The 17,014-nt window shown below is 45.5% G+C and overlaps 1 protein-coding gene across 1 annotated transcript in view; it reads right to left on the reverse strand.

The window, feature by feature from the left end:
* The window catches only part of LOC142772303 (uncharacterized), a 64,863-nt gene that overhangs the window by 35,157 nt on the left and 12,692 nt on the right, over positions 1-17,014 (reverse strand). The window contains exons 4-6 of the mRNA XM_075874504.1: positions 12,774-12,843; positions 10,625-10,691; positions 1,262-1,421 (exon numbers count right to left, since the gene is read on the reverse strand). Coding sequence (XP_075730619.1) covers positions 1,262-1,421; positions 10,625-10,691; positions 12,774-12,843 — 297 coding nt within the window. The remainder of the gene's footprint in view (positions 1-1,261; positions 1,422-10,624; positions 10,692-12,773; positions 12,844-17,014) is intronic.

Raw genomic sequence — 17,014 nt, forward strand, 5'->3', positions numbered from 1 at the left:
CGCGGTCATGGGTCACAACGTCATAGATTCATTAAATACACACGCACGAACCCACAGTATATATACAAGTACAATTGTTCATGCTTAAATAGTTTGTTTTTAATCATTCAGGACTATTATGGCGTTGCTGTGGTCCCGAGAAACGATAAATGAAAGCGTGGGCCATCTTTGTTTTGTCGCATATAATAATTGTCCAGGTTTTTGGGTGATAGGAATTTAGGATGGTGCGAATACTTTTGATGACCTCGTGAGATTCGTGTAAACAATGTTTCACTTGAGTTCGGATAACCATGACTGCCGCGAATTACGTCATAAGTGGTCTATGCTGTACTAGGGCTCATATATATACACTGCCTGGCGGGGAGTTTCCATTTGGGCACCCTGCAAAAACACATGGTGCCGGATCACATTGTACATATAATGCGTGGTTAAAATGTGTGGCATTAAACACACACAACCCGCGACCTACCAAACAGCAACAGTTTATTGGGAAATGTTCTGGAAATAAAGCTAGCCCACATAAGCGGCCGAACGCTGACGTCATTGTGGCGGTTACTCGCACGAAGCAGATGAGTGGGATCACATCTGGAGAGTTGGTCACCATTGCCTCAAGGGGGGACATCTATCTATATAGGGTATGTCAGGTAAGCCACAATTAGGGCCAACAGTGAACAGAAAGCATACACTTTTTCTGGCTACCAGGACAATAAGGACACTGGGCAGGCCTTATTTTTTGTTCTTTTCTTTCCAGGTGGCGAAGAGGTTCAGGTTGCGAGGGCCTCGGTCGCTTCCAGGGAACTAGCATCCTGGCAACCTCAACAGGTAGAGTGACTGCCTGAGAAAGGCAAACGTACCAGGTTTAATACCCATACCAGGAAGGCTATCTTAAGCTCGAGGAAGCTGTACCGATTTATTCTAGACTTCACGCTACAAACAGGTGGTTGTTAGTATTTTCTCTAAAAATCCGGGTTTTGTATGCAATATAAACTACGTTCAAGTTGTGGACGATAACTGACTTATTCTTTCGCATATAACCCGCCCTTTCATATAGCGTGCGCCCTTAGCATCGCTTCTTCAAATAGAAACAAAAACATAAACTGACCACCACATTTAACCCGCACCTCTACTTTTGAACCACATTTTTTCGTTTGGGTATGTGGCTTATATGCGAAAAATTACAATACATTGTTGTTGCCTTCTTATTTTGAAACACCGATGGTGCATGTGAACAAGCACCGCTCCGTTTCCTGCTGCTACTTACCGCAATGGCCACTGTCTTCTCCGCTACAAAGAAGATTTCCTCGTTACATCGGAGTAACTGGTCGAGACCACTGCTCTTTGCCTCCCACAAAGCCACACGCAACTCCTTGCACTGGGGCAGCTCGTTTTCAAACAGGTTCACTCTTGTTTCGATGGTTCCGCTGCAAAATCAGGCAGCAATCGGCATGCATGGCTGATCAAGAGCACACTCGAAAAGGTGCTAACTGTTTATTGTGAGTACTTTGCGTGAACAACTAGAATTCTGTACGAACTTTGGTTCTCAGAAAGCAGGCAAAAACAAGTAATTGTCAAGGTAGCGGAGGCGGGATGGGGCGGAACGAATGTGAACACCTTCAATGGGCGTGGTTGCCGTTTTCCAGGCACTCCGGCGTTTTTATTTTCACTTCTCAAGTGTGAACTGCTCAAGTGTGAACGCCCCTGAAACTTCATAGGGTTTTTTGCAAAGCAGTTTCTAGACCTAGCGTTGTAGAATATTTCATTGTCATACAGAATGGTTGGATCCGATTCCTGCAGGAACCATATAATCTATTCTTTGAAATCATCGGGTCAACGCTGCCAATGTCAGTTTTTGTTAACGCTCTCGCATTTACATTTCCTATGTATGTTCTCACTTTTTCTCGGTAGTTGGAAACTGTTGAACACCTGTGACGCATACCCGCGTACCACAGACCATGATATATGGGTATGTCTGTATGTCTCACACGTGTCTGGAGGAAAGGGTATAACGTCATGTGTGATGGCAGTTTAGCATTGTTCATGTCGTCCCCCGACAGTCATTGCCAAAACCGCTTATCCTAGCATACTAACTTCAGTCTACCTCGAGTTAAGGAGGTGATTATGAGAGCACACGAACATGAGCGGATAGAAAGATAGATTAATAGATACGAAACACCCGAACTGTCCGCAGCAAGCAAAGAAATGCTTCGCATTTCACCAAATAAAAATGGTGCCGCGGGTGCCGAGAACGAGAAAGCCGTCGCAGAATATTCGGACATCAAGAACGACAAAGCCGAGGACAGTGAAGAGGCAACCAGATGAGAAGTCCGGAAACACAGTGCTAAGACCGTGCAAAGGACCATCTCCATCGGAGACATTGCTTTGGACCATAATTGAACCGACACAAGTGATTCAACAACAACGAAGAGGAGGATCAAAGCTACATCGAGGATCAGTATGAAATGAACATGGCGCCAACTTGTGAAGTGAGCGCCGGAGACACAGGCAATCAGGCAATGCGTTCGTGCAATTGCCGAGTTTGCCAGCGTCCAACGACGCGGAGGAGTTGCTGCCAGCTACATGTGAATGGTCTGAGTGGTTACAATGACGAAATGTGACAGAGAAATCCATATAATTTGACGACGCTGCCACGAAACAGCGTCAGTACTTGAAAGACTACCTCGACTACTCCAACCCCGCAAGCACGGTGGAATCAGTACCGTACCATGGGAGCACCAGCATTCCCTCATGCTCTCGCTGAGGGCCGTGGTGGCCAACCTAAAACAGTCGTGTGCGCCTCTTCCAGGCTGCGCGATTCAGCTGTTACGGCCTACTCTTTTGAAGCCGTCAGGGATGAGCGAGAAGGCAGGAGGCTTTGTTACGTGGACAGAGGTTTATTCGAAAACCACGTTCTAGCCTAGGAGTCCTGCCACGCGCCACGCGCACCTCGAGCGCACGCGATCAACAGCTTCGCCTGTCCTGTCCTACATGGCAGCATCGACCCCATCTCCCAATGCAATTGAGCGACGTTCCCTGCAGCAGGCGGCTTCACGCACCTGCCACTTCTGGTATGCCCGTGGGAAGTGTCCTGGCAACGTGAGCGAGTGTCTATAGCACAATCACTGGTATGGGCACTATCTGCGTTGTTATGACTTTGGGAATATGGGACTAGCTCCGTCCGGTTTCTACGCACAGCATCAGTGTCGGTGCTGACCCAATATGATCGAGGCTCATCGGCTGGGGCTTGTACTGTCCTTTACTCTTGAGGCCTGTCACCCACACGGCATCTCCATAAAAAAGTTTCGGCAAGTCGCGGAATCCGTGACGTCTGACGAAGTCTTTCCTTTGACATTGTCTGTATCTTTGCGCAAAATTCCGAACGCTGTCTTGGTCTCGCAATCGGGGTGTCAGCTTGGTGGAACATAGACGAAGCCTGGATATCAGTCGACGATCTATGAACAGTTCGGCAGGGCTATATTCATTCTTCAAAGCAGCCGACCTGTGCGCTAGAAGTGTCAGGTAAGGGTCCTTGGTCTTCCTCATAAATGTCTTGATGATTTTCACTGCAGCCTCTGCAAGCCCATTACTCTGAGGATAGTGAGGGCTGGATGTAATTTTCTTGAAAGCATACTCTTGGGCGCATAGTGAAAAGTCGGTCGACGAATACTGCAGGCCATTGTCGCAAAACCACTCTCTCGGGATTTCCGTGGCGTGCAAAAATTTACCGGCAGTGGTTGAAAACAGCTGCGGAAGTGAGGTTATGAAGTCGAACTAATTCAGGGTATCTTGAATAAAAGTCGGTAGCTATCAACCACCACTGGTTCTTGAAGTGAAGAAAATGCATCGCAATGCGTTACCAATACCTGTCAGGGAAGTCAGAGCTTATTAGTGGTATTTCCCTGTTAACTCTTGTTTCGATCCATTGCTGACATCGCTTCACCAGGGACGAGACGTCAGATTCTATGGTGGGCCACCAGGCACAGTCTCTGGCTCGACCTAATGACTTTGTTATGCCAAATTGTCTTTTGTGCAAGAATCATAGGATTTCTTTTCGTCATGAGTTGGGGACAACAACTCGCGATGCGTAGAGGAGTAAATCATTCTCGATAGTGAGATAGTGTTGGTGATCGTAGAATGGTTTTAGGTTAAGTCCCAAGTCTTTCCTAGAGGGCCATTCTTTCTCGCATGGCAGACAAAGCTGTGTGCAGATAGGGTCTGCTTGTTGAGATGCCTTTAATCATTGTAAACAATGTTGCTTTATCGGAATAGAGGTTGTCATAGAGCACTGGAAAACTTCAACGCTTTCTTCGAGCTTGCTGGGTCCCGTGTATCGCAGAGGCGCTCTCGAAAGTGCATCTGCGGCTAGAAGTTCCTTGCCTGTTACGTATGCAACCTCATATTAATATCGCATCATTCTCATCTTTAGCCGCTGTATTATAGGCGTCACGTCATCAAGACTTTTCGAAGGGAAGATTGGAACCAACGGTTTGTGATCCGTTTCTAGATTGAACAGCTTGCCAACAATGTAATCTCTAAATTCATCGCATACCCAGACTAAAGCAAGAGCCTCTTTTTCAATCTGAACGTAGCGCTTCTCGTTTTCTGAGAGTAACCTCGAGGCGTAAGCAATGACAGAAAACTTGCCACTGGTTTGCTTTTGCCAGATTAATTCTCCCAGTCTGAATGATGATGCGTCGGCGGTGACGACTGTTTCTTTTGATTGGTCGTAGACTCCAAGGAGCGACTTCCACCAGTTGAATGCCTGCTCTTGTGGAGAACCCCAAATAATTTTTGCTTTTTTGACAACAGGAGTGCGAGTGGCTGCAGAATATCAGAGAGATTGGGAACGAATCTTGCGAGGTATGTCGCCATTCCGAGAACTCTTTGCAGCTCGGTCCTGTTTTTGGGACTCTCCATTTTCATTATGGCTTCAACCTTCTTTTTGTCGAGTCTTATTCCGTCTTCATCAAGCCAGTATTCTAGGAATGTAAGGCACTGAACCTTAAACACGCACTTGCTGTCGTTCAGTTTCGCTACAGCCCTTGCAAGTGCCTGCAGCACGTTTCAGAGTGTCTCATTGTGCTTTCGGCGGTTGAAACCGCAGATGAGGATGTCGTCCATGATACAGGCAACTCGACTGATGCCTTGTAATGTGTACGCCATCTGCTTCTGGAAGTGTCCAGGAGCTGACGCAATGCCAAATGGTAGTCGGTTGAAGTAGAAGCGCCCAAACGGTGAGATGAAGGTGGTGAGTTTCCTTGATTCATCACAAAGTGGAATTTGCCAAGATTCAGAGTTGGCATCGAGTTTGAAGAACACCTTAGCTACATGAAGAAGTCCGAGAGTTTGCTCCACGGAAGGAACAGGATGCTATTTTTTGAGAGCGTGGCGGTTGAGCTCTGTAAAGTCAACGCATATGCTCACGTCTCCGGAGGGCACTGGGACGAATACCATTGGTGCACACCACTCGGTCGGCTCATCAACAGGTGATATGACACCGAGCTTTTGCATCCTTTGAAGTTCCAACTTTGTCTTCATTTCCAGTAGAGGTGGGATGCGCCTCGAGGAGCTGATTGCGAAAGCTTTTGCTCCTGGTTGAAGCTGAATCCTGTGTTATTCGAGCAGCTTGCCGAGTCCTTGGAACACCGCTGGAAATTCTTCTTTTGGTTTCACTTTGTCAGTAATGGTGTTTACGAAGGTCAGCATCTGTAGCTTTTTGATGGCTGGCTTGCATGGCAACGGAGTGCAGATCTGATCCAGGACGTACATATCCTGAGCAGTCTTATGGTTGCGGTAGATGAGCTGGAATTGTGCCACTTCTGCTGCTGGAAGAAGCTTTCCATCTGGGCCATGTAGCTGACAAGGAGGAGCTGATAGAAGTAGTCTGTCCTTGAGCGCCTGGAATACGTGCGTCGGGAGGACCATTTCATCGGCACCAGTGTCATTTTTGAAGTATACTGGCTGGCCTTGAACCAAGACTGTTGCTTCCCAGTTTCCAGCATCCGTCATCTTAACTCCTCCAAGAAATTCTGCTTATAAAGTTACGTGCTTGGTTTCGACACAATCTAGACATCGCGACATGCCTACGAAGGCATAACGACCTTTCTTCCGGCAATTCGTGCAGACTTCCGAGCGCGCTGGGCAGAGAGTACGACAGTGACGCTTTTGACCACACCAACGGCACGATTTCTGCTGTCTGTTTTTACCGGGGGTGAATATTACTTGCTTGCCCCATGTAGATAACTGCCGCTTTTGTCTAGCATTGAAGCATGTTGACTGGTCTGCGCAGTGGATGCAACTTTGTTCAAAGATGGAACTTCCTGGATGAGCTCCGCTTGTTGCTGACGGATACTTTCGATCTGGCGAACGGAATCTAGAGCCTTTTGTAGTGTGAGCTCTGAGACGAGCTGTAACCTGGCGGATAGCTGCTTGTCTTTTGTCTTAACCACGAGGGGGTCGCGCACGAACTCGGCTCGAAGAGCACCGAACTCGCAATCTTTCCAAAGCGTGTGAAGCGCAGTGACGCAATATTTGGCCAACTCACCATCTTGTTGCAACATGGTGTTGAATCTGGCTGGTTCGAAGATTACGTTGCGTCACGGAATAAAATACTTGTCAAACTGCTCCACGGTGGCGTCGAATTTCTTGGAGTTCTCTTCGGATAAAACGAAGATTTTCTCGGCTTGCTCCCCCCTAGTGTAGTGCAGGGCGTCTACTTGATGTTGCTCGGGCTTCACGCACAAGCATGAAAAGGTTCAGAAACGTTCAAAACGCTGTTTACACTTCGGCCACTCGTTCGGCGACGAAAAACTGAAGGCGTCCGGTGGTTGAATAAAGAATGACGCCATGATCGGCGCTTCTTTGCATGCGGCATCCTTCGGAAGGACGACGACTAGAGGCCGAGGTCCACTGTTTGCACCTCTTCTTCTGACACCACGTTGAAGTCGTCAGGAATGCGAGAAGGCAGAAGCTGGGTTACGTGAACACAGGCTTATTTCAAAACCTCGTTCTAGCCTAAGAGTCCAGCCATGCGCCACGCGCACGCGCACGTGCCCGTGGTCACCAGGCACTCTGGTGTTTTTATCTTCACTTCACTGCTCAAGTTTGAACGCGCCCTAAAGCTTCATATGGGTTTCCTCAAAACAGTTCCACGACCTAGCGTTGTTTTGGGTTCCACGACCTAGCGTTGTTTCATTGTCGTGTAGAATGGTTGGGTCCGATTCCTGCAGGGACCATAACACCTATTCTTTGAAGTCATCGGGTCAACGCTGCCAATGTCAGTTTTTGTGAAGTGAGCATAGAAGGCACAGGCAATCAGGCAATGTGCTCGTGTAAGTGCGAGTTTACCAGCGTCCAACGACGCGGAGGAGTAGCCGCCAGCCACATATGAATGGTCTGATAGGTTACAATGACGAAACGTGACAGCGCAATACATATACTGCGACGACGCTGCCACGAAACAGTGCCAGTACTTGAAGGACTACCTCGACTACTCCAACCCCGCTAACACGGTGGAATCGGCACCGCACCATGGGAGCATCAGCATTCCATCACGCTCTCGCTGACGACCATGGTGGTCAACCTGAGAGAGTCCGGTGTGCCTCTTCTTCCAGGCTGCGCTATTCAGCTGTTATGACGTACTCCAGCCCATAGGGTCCTACGAAGAGTTGTGGGTGGAGAGCGCTGTCATCATCATGTGGTTGTGCGTACCACGACCGGCTCATCGTGGTCAAGGCCAGTTGCTGCCGTAGCACCTGCTCTCACAACTTTCACCAGAGTGTGGGAGCACTCGATGGCTGCGACCGTTTCGACCACAAAAGAGGACAATGGTAATTACGAGTGCGTTGGCAGCTCGTGCTCGAGAGGCGTTGATGGGCAGTCACGGCTGAGCCACGCAGAGCGGAAACGCTTCCTTTTGTGTCTTGGTCTCTTCTCTGAAGAGTTAGTCTTCTGGCCAGCCGCAGTTAAGAACTCTACAATTTAGAATTTAGTTGCATGGAATAAGTTGTGTACACAAAGTGAAATGAGCTGTTTAGGAGCACATTATGACCAGAAATTCACATGATTCGGCTCCTAACAAAAGCAAGACAACCGGAACACTGTTGCGACAACTTCAGCAAGAAGGCTTGGTTCTCATTCAACGTCACCGCATAAAAATGTGTACTCGCATGCAGAGATAGTGGCTAACCCCTGTATTCAAGAACGTTCCTTCACTCAACGCTTCACCTTCACTTGAGAAAGCCGATGGCAGCGCCGTCTCTAGGCAAGGCAAGCCACTGCCTATTAGTGGTAATCTGTTGTGGTTCTTGAGTAGCCCAGTGTTATTTTCAGCCGAGCAGCGGTGCGGTACTAAACTCTGACAAGTGAAGGGTGAAAGTCGAGTCGAAGAGCTATTGTGAATACGAGAATAAGGCTTGACTCATATGTAGCTTCTACGCGTCATCGCAAATACAAAATGTTACCTGAATGGACGCTAGCTACGGTTAGACTTGGGGCGTCTACAAAACATGATTACAGGTAATTGTGTCCGCTTAGAATGCAGAGGAACCAGGGCACTCGTAGAGAATGAAATTCATTGCGTTCGTTGCAATAGAAACCCTCGCCACCACCCCCTTTGAGAAGACTCCAGCATTTAACAATGGCTGCATGTATAAAGTGACCAGACGTACCAATTCAGGTGGTACATGTCCCAGTTTTATGGTTGGTGTCCCACTGTAACCCCAATGGGCTTACAGGGCGGTGTTTTCCCCCGCTTTAAGCTGGGAGACAACTCGCAGTAGTAGTCAGTTAGCCCGGCCACCAAACCTCTTTGCTATGCAAAACTATACATAGCTATGGTCTGATTTATTTATCTTTCTCACTGTTTTCGTCGATATTTATTATTTTTTATATATACCTTTTTTGTTTCCTAGCCAACAGAAACATATGGTTCCCACATAGGCTTGCTCAGCTACCGCGCCTTGGTAGCCGAGTGGTTACGACGCTCATTTTGGGGCCGTGAGTACAAGAGTTTAAATCCGCTTCCGCGTGGCGGGAAATCGTATCAGGCCGATTTCCCGCCACGCGGAACCGGATCTGGTTTTCGCTTCACAGCGTTGGCTGCACTCACGACCGTGGCTGCGCTAGACCAAACAACGTGACCTAACCAGCCGTTCACATAATCAGCATGGCGGCGAAGGCGTCTGCGGTGACTGGCATCGGTCCAAATCGCAAACTGCCCGTGCAGCACGATGACGCTTGACGGCCTCAACGAGAAGGCGTTCATCGAGAGCCTGGTTTGAATGCTTCGAATTACGATCGCCAAAATCACTGGAATTAGGTGGTTCAGCCACAGCGAGTCGGCACGCCCCAACGTGTCTCGCGTGCAGCCAGCTGAATCCGCCGGTGCCGATGCGCTCGCTCGTGTCGTTTCTGCTGGCTTATCTCCAGAAACAGCGTTTCAAAAGGTGCGTACTCTTTCTTTCACTACTTTGCGTGAATAACTAGAATTCGGTAAGAAATGTAGTGCTCAGAAAGGACGCAAAATCGAATTATTTCTCAAGGTAGCGGCGGCAGTTGCGGCGTCAGGTACAGAACGAATATGAACATTTTCGGCGCATGCAATTGTGGTTTTTCTGCCACTCTGGCGTTTTCGTTTTCACTTCACTTCTCACTGTGAGTGTGCTCTAAAGGAACCAATTACAGCCCATGACAAACATTTGCAACTTCGCTCGAACTTGATGAAATTCGAATATGTTTGCTACGGTCGAATGGGAATGCGGCTGTCGAGTCGGCTTTCACCATCGAACTACGGCCGTTACTGACGGGATTTTTCGGGTGACTTAGAAAAGTGTAGGGCCCCTTTGAAAGATATATATTTTCTGTGTGACAAATGTTTTTCCTTCCTTCACTCCGCAACCTTCGCACTTACACCATTTGCGCTCTTCGGTCAACGTCACCCCACATCTCGAAATGGCAAGGGTGAAAGAACCAATGCGCACTCGGCGTGATGTTTTGTTTGCTGCCACGGCGACAGCAGTTCTTTATATTTACGTTGTCTCAGCATTCAATTCTGCAATATCTGGGTTGTCTCGCCATTTTACACGTGATCCCGATATTGTTTTCTGTCAGGACATAAATTAGCTCTCTGACCTCTGGCCGCAGCGAGCTGCCAGAAGTTCGAAAATAGAAGAGTGTCTGTACGCCTTCATTTTTTTTTTCTTAAATGGATCTTTTTTGCTCTTGCCCTTTATTATAGGTTTGTCAGCCTCAACTTTCACTGAATTCCGATCGTACGTTTCTTTGATCATGTGTTTTTTTTTTCGAGTACATATCAACCAGATTCTATATACTATATTTAGGTCAATATTAGTATCTGTTTCAAGTCAAAGCATAATATTACAATTTATTAAGCAGTGTTGCACGCATAGCCACGCATAAGAACTTAATTTTAGTCTGAACTTTGTCCGTTACGGTTATTAAATTTTCTTAATTCACAGCCGACAGAACATTGCGAGGGAATGTTTGTGACTAAACTTTTAAAACAGTCACAGTTCGTAATTACTTGTCGCTCTTTGTGTTATGAACGGACAGGCATCAGTGTTATATTTCTTATCACAAAGAAACCATCTAGCAAGAGGTCACTTACTCTGTATATGATCCTTGCAGAAAAACTGTGGTGTTCCAGCTGGCTTCGCTGCGTGCCAGAAAGCCTCCTGGCCGAGCATAACGTGGAAAAATATGACTCAGTGAACAAACTGCAGTAAAAGACTGCCACTCCTAAGCTATAGCGATTCAACTATTATACAATGTCCGTGCTCCCTGCGTTCTTTTCTGTTCAAAATTTAAGAAGAATGAGGAACAGGTATCCCATTGTATTGTCGCAAAACAGCCATTCGGGCTAGTCGGTAGCGGTTCATTATGAAAGGTGGATGTGGGACGCTTGTATTGTTCTTCTTTTCTCTAGTCCCTGTTTCGCACTGCGCCACACTTTTATCTTTCGTATGGTATCAAAATGTTCCAAGATAAATATATAATTTCTTTTCTTTTGGACCTATTATGTATTCCTCGTATACAGGCAAGTAACAGACCTTAAAGCCTGAATGAAAATAAATGGGAAGAACCTGTTCTAAGTGGCAAAGCATGCACAATTTAGCCACAAATGATTTGTACAATGTACACGTTCTAGACATTTTTCATAGACCGGAAATGTATTAAACATTTCCTCCCGTAATTTGTTGTAAACAGTGAATACCAAAAATATTTTGAGGTAAACTTGTTTTTGGCGAATGGGAGCCTTCGTAACTTCACGTGATATTGTCAGAGTGATGTGATTGAGAAACTGTGTTTTCAGAGTATTGTTTGTTATTTTGATGCCACATTTGGCTTACATATCAAAAGGAAGGTCTACGAATCAGATTTTCGAAACACAATAAGCATTTTTTCCGCCATACGTTCCTCGACAAAGTCTTCGTTGTTTTTCAATTTGAAACATAAGTTCACATTTTTGCTCGTACAACCATTTTCCACAATCCATGCAGATATTGCCAACTTTTTGTAAATCTTTCATGAATCACAGCTTGTGTCATGTGCCTCAATATTTCACATTTTTTCTTTACACGTATTCTTACCAGTTAGTGCACCCGTCATCTTTTCTCCTTGTGTCATATGTCTCTTGCATCATCACCGTCATCACCAGCCTGGCTACGTTCACTGCAGGACAAAGGCCTCTCCCATGTTCCGCAACGCATGCATGTCTCTTACATATGACAAGCCAGAATGGTTCAACTTTGGTAATAATTTGGGAAGTGGGGAAAGCAACAACTGCTAGAATGGTGTTTCATCGAAGAGCCACAAACAGCTATGTTGCATTTTCATGTCCCCACAAGTTTCCAAGAAATGCATACCAATAAGACAATATTAAAATCATTAACGAACGTTCATTCATGCCCTAAATATAATTCACACCCTCATAGAATAGGAAATATTTCAGAGTTGTTCAGACAGCACCGATCACATATTGTCAGTACGCGATTGTCAGCCTTTCCCCGCCCGAGTGAAGCAGGAAATTTTGTTTGTCTTGTACTTACTGTGTGCTCATTTTAACAACCACATTACCTTTAGCAAGACGAAAAGGATAGCTTGAATTCATTTTCGATAAAAAATGTGCTAAGCATACTGCGACAAAATGAAGAAGGCACCTGAACATATGGGCTGGCCCTTGTGTCTTATTCATGTTGTATTGGTTTAATGTGCTCATTTGGATAAAAAAATGAGCACCCTACCTTTTATTGTATGTGCTTAGCTAAGGCACTGATTTTTAGCATCATGTACTTGAGGAAAGCTGACTTATGCAGGGTAGCTGCCTACTGAGTATGCAGCACGTTTTTAAATCTTGACAATTTCGTGCAGAAAGACGGAGACAAACAGAAGCAAAATAATTATGAGCTTAATGAATAACAAACTTATATTTTTGAAAGAGCATTAGCTTAAAACGCCTTCCCACGGCATGATCTGGGGAAAATGACTCCTCATTGGACAAACGGTTTCCGATAAGGCCGACTTGCAGTACTGCCTTTTCGGATTAAAGAAAACATCTCTTTCTTCTTCAACGAATGCTGAAGAGTGTGTGTAGCTGAAAGCAATTCTTTCCACCGAGAACGAACTTTCACTATGTTGTTGCCAACTACGTAAGACTCGGCATAATTTGCAGTCACAAACACTCGCACACGTCATGCTCTTTCATGCACAAAGACGCACAGAAAGCTATGCAGAGGTGGCCGCCATTTTTACTTTACCATTTTCAGGATGTTCATCTTTGAGCTCCAGTGGCTGCTGGGAAGTGATATTTCCGCTGTTTGATACCACCTGGGCAATGAACAAGCTCATCAAGAGTGCACTGTACTGGCACTCATTGGTACAAATTATTCCTAAACATTTACAGCGGAACCTTCTATGAGATAACAACTCTGGTAACGCGTAGTTGTCCGCCAGCACCGATGTCCTTAACCAGATAGCCCAAAATTAGAAAAAAAGTAGCCCCAAAGACACAGTAAGGCTCGAAACCCGATTCCGTTGGGTGCCAGCACAGTATTCTATCACCGAGCTTCGCTGGTGCTTGTGTGAATTGTTCGCAAAATTGCCTTAGGCAGGCTTGATGTCGGGAAAGCAATAGCGTTAATTCGACTTATAAAGTGTTTTAAAACAGCGATAGAACAGAGTCGTCGCACAATGCAAATAGCGTAATGAGTGAGCCATCCGATGCTCCTACCCATTACAACAGGTTGTTCTTGTTCCCCTATTAACTGTGGCGCATACCTATTTCAGCCTTCATTCCTCATCGTCATCAGCCACTGCATGAACAATTAGCACCAAATTCCTTGCAAGTGTTTAGCGGATACCACGCTTCTCAGAAGAATGACGAAAAATAGCATAGCAAATGCCGGCCTACTACCCGAAAATTTATTATTAATGCCTTAGTGGGTATCAAATAAGTGTGCTTGCAGCAGTTAAGCAGAGAGTGTTTTGAAAAGGCTCTAACATTTTGTCAAAATAATCCCGCCAAGTCAAAACAAAATAATCCTATTTCCCTAGCCTGGATAATCTGAAGGTAGTGACTTATATTAACCACCCGCTTCTTGGCCGATCCCTCTTAGTAGGTAAGAGCCACGAAAAAAGATCTGGCAAGCAAATAAGTGTGCTTGGCGCAGTTAACCAGCGAGTGTTTTGAAAAGGCTCTAACATTGTGTTAAAATAATCCCATCAAGTAAAAACAAAGTAATCCGATTTTCCTAGCCTGGATAATCCTAAGGTAGTGACTTATATTAACCGCCCGCTTCTTGGCCGATCCTCTTAGTGGTTGAGAGCCACGAAAAAAGAGCAAGCAAGCAAGCAAGCAAGCAAGCAAGCAAGCAAGCAAGCAAGCAAGCAAGCAGGCAAGCAGGCAAGCAAGCAGGCAAGCAAGCAGGCAAGCAAGCAGGCAGGCAAGCAGGCAGGCAAGCAGGCAGGCAAGCAGGCAGGCAAGCAGGCAGGCAAGCAGGCAGGCAAGCAAGCAGGCAAGCAAGCAGGCAAGCAAGCAGGCAAGCAAGCAGGCAAGCAAGCAGGCAAGCAAGCAGGCCATTGTGACAGATTATGCAGCAAGATACGCCATTGCACAAGCAATGCCGACCCGCTGTGCAGCAGATGTCGTGGACTTTCTACTCCCCGATGTTACTCTACACCACAGCACCCTTCCACAGTTACTAACAGATCGTGGCCGTTACTTATTGTGAAAGGTCGACGATGGCCCTTTCCGCTTTTGAGCTTCTGAACACAAGATTGCTACCGCATACCACCATCAAAGGAAGAGGCTCACTGAGCGACTAAACCACACTCCTAACTGACATGCTGGCCATGTACGTTTCTGACAATCCCCATCACTTTGTCCACCACTTTACTGTACCATCATTTTGCTTACAATTCGTCCTGTAACGAAACCGCTCGTTTTTTCCCATTCTTTTTTTGTATGGCTCGGGCCCTGTCTTGCTGTTCGACACATTTCTACCATCTGGTGTTATATTCTCAACGACCAATTACGCCCACGATGCAATCGGCCGTCCATGCCCGAGAGGTCGCTCGTCAAGACCTCGCAATGTCGCAACCTTCTCAAAAGCGACGCTACGATCATCAGCACCAAGACACAATTGCCTCTTGGTTCTCTTGTACTGCTCTGGACGCCCTCGTGCCGTGTTAGCTCAGCGGAAAAACTGTTCTCTTGTCATTCTGGTCCGTACAAGACCTTACGCCAATTTTGTGACATGGTATACGAAATAGCACCAGCTGACGTGTTTTTGCTACGTCACGGCAATAGTGACGTTCATGTCGCCAGGCTCAAACCATATATACTTTGCCTTAACTAATGCTCCATGATTTGTACCCGGATGGAGCTACGCTTGCCGGGAGAATGATGTTGCACTAAAAAGAACGAGAAAGCTCGCTTACATCGGAGGAAATTGACCTGACTGATCACCACCTGCACAATGACTACAAGTACTGTCAAAACACTAACTCTGCACTCGTGTGCATGTTTTTTTCTGCAACAATATGGCTACTTCATCTGCTATTTCCAAATGTTCCATGCGTATGCTGCATGTAGTTTCAGCTTTGAAACCTGTCTATTCTTACGGCAGTGTAATTGTGACCCTTGTCACAATTACAATACTCGGTCACGTCAACAAAGCATGCAATTCTCTCTCTGCCGAAAAACAAAGCGAAGCCTCCGCTTTGGCCTTTCGTCGGCCTCTGTTGTAGTCGAGGTGCACGTGTCCATGAATATTAGCCACTGAAACCGTGTTTCGAATTTTCATTGAGATATAAATTTTCTGGCCATGCTGGTGGTAAATTGTGCCAAGTTTGTTCATAATTTGTTTTCTTATGGTAGTGGTTGACACGCATTCAAGCTGCGAAATGCATTGTGCTTTGGCTATTTCTTTTAAGGTGTTGTGCATACCCAGCTTGGTCAAAAGCTAGATGAAATTTTTTGGCTGTGCAGAAAGTGTCTTCATTGCAGGGGCTATCATGATATATTATTGTGATACTAGATGTACCTGAAATTTGTTACATGTACTTAAGATCTTGAATGTCCCAGAGCTATTTCTCAATAAGTCTAGTCGGTTAATTATGCGATAGACAATAAACTCAAGTATATTTACATTGCTTAGCCGGCTCTTGTTCAGATGTTGCCTCTTGCTTTCACTTTGTAGATCAAAGTTTCTAGCTGGGCTAAAATAGTTTTCATTTTGTGGTCTCATGTGATACATTCTGTGATGCTTGTCGTACCTGAAATTTTACAAAGATGCTTTGGAAACCTTGAGTGCCCCAGCGGAGCAGTGACTTTAGTAATGAAATATGTCAAACAAAATAAAACCAAATATTTTTGCACCAGGTTTATGTTACAATTTCGTGTACACTTTGCGACTTTGAGTGAGCAATGAGTCTTTACTCCTAGGCCTTGATTTTTCTACTCCAGACTACTGTATGCTATTTCAAAACATCGACACTGGGTGAAATACTGAACAATCCTTCATTTTCACACAGCTGCAGAAACCTGCATAAGGTATACACATCTTTCAGCACCAAACAGATATACATCTATGCAACTGCAAACATCCCATCAAATTATACGTCAATGTAACCACAAATCCTAAAAATGCATAACCTAAAAAGCACAAAGTATTTTAAGGGCCTTTTTATGTGTGTTGGGTATGCGTGAACAAGAAAGATATGCTGAAACAGACACAACAGAAGTCTTCAAAGTCGTGTACAAAGTCCCATCAGAAGCACTCAACAAGCATACTTAAGCGTGCCATCGGTGTGAAACTCTGCATGGTGCGTAATTTTGATTGGGTGTCTCATTTCTGGCACTCGTTATTTTGCAGACTTAGCACAAGCAACCTTTGCAAATTATTTTATCATTATTGCGCAGCTATGTGCATCAAAATGGATATATATATCTGCATATTTTGCAAAATGGGCATAAAAGTTTGCTCTAAATACATTTAAGGTGTGTTGCAAATAAATAAAAATGGGTTTAGAGCACGAGCATCGGCAGAGGGTGCTGCTACAGGCAGTTGCTTTCACTCCTTACACATAGCAAGGTGTCTGGCTCTCATCCCCGTATTTTCATTACATTGTGGTTCATAAAAAATTTGGAGATTTTTAGGTGTGGAGCGACCCGATAACACCACCATGATTACCTTGTCATGTGCATACAGACACACACACACATGTAGTTCACCAAACTTAATCGCGGCCTTCAACAGACCATCTTTCAATAGACTAATGGGAAAACGCAGACATGAGTAGCTTTTAGGTTCCGTTGGCACAACGAGCAAGTTTTGTTATTTTTGGAATGTCAGATGCGTCTTCTAAACACTCCTTGAAGAACTGACACCACTAGAGAACAACTGCACTTAAACCAGAACACATAACACCTAAAAAGACTGAGGATAACAGTGTAGAAATAATCACCCCTTCATCTGAAGATAAGTCATGAAGAAAG

Source organism: Rhipicephalus microplus, chromosome 9 (assembly GCF_043290135.1).
Source record: "Rhipicephalus microplus isolate Deutch F79 chromosome 9, USDA_Rmic, whole genome shotgun sequence".
In the NCBI taxonomy this organism is placed as follows: domain Eukaryota; kingdom Metazoa; phylum Arthropoda; class Arachnida; order Ixodida; family Ixodidae; genus Rhipicephalus; species Rhipicephalus microplus.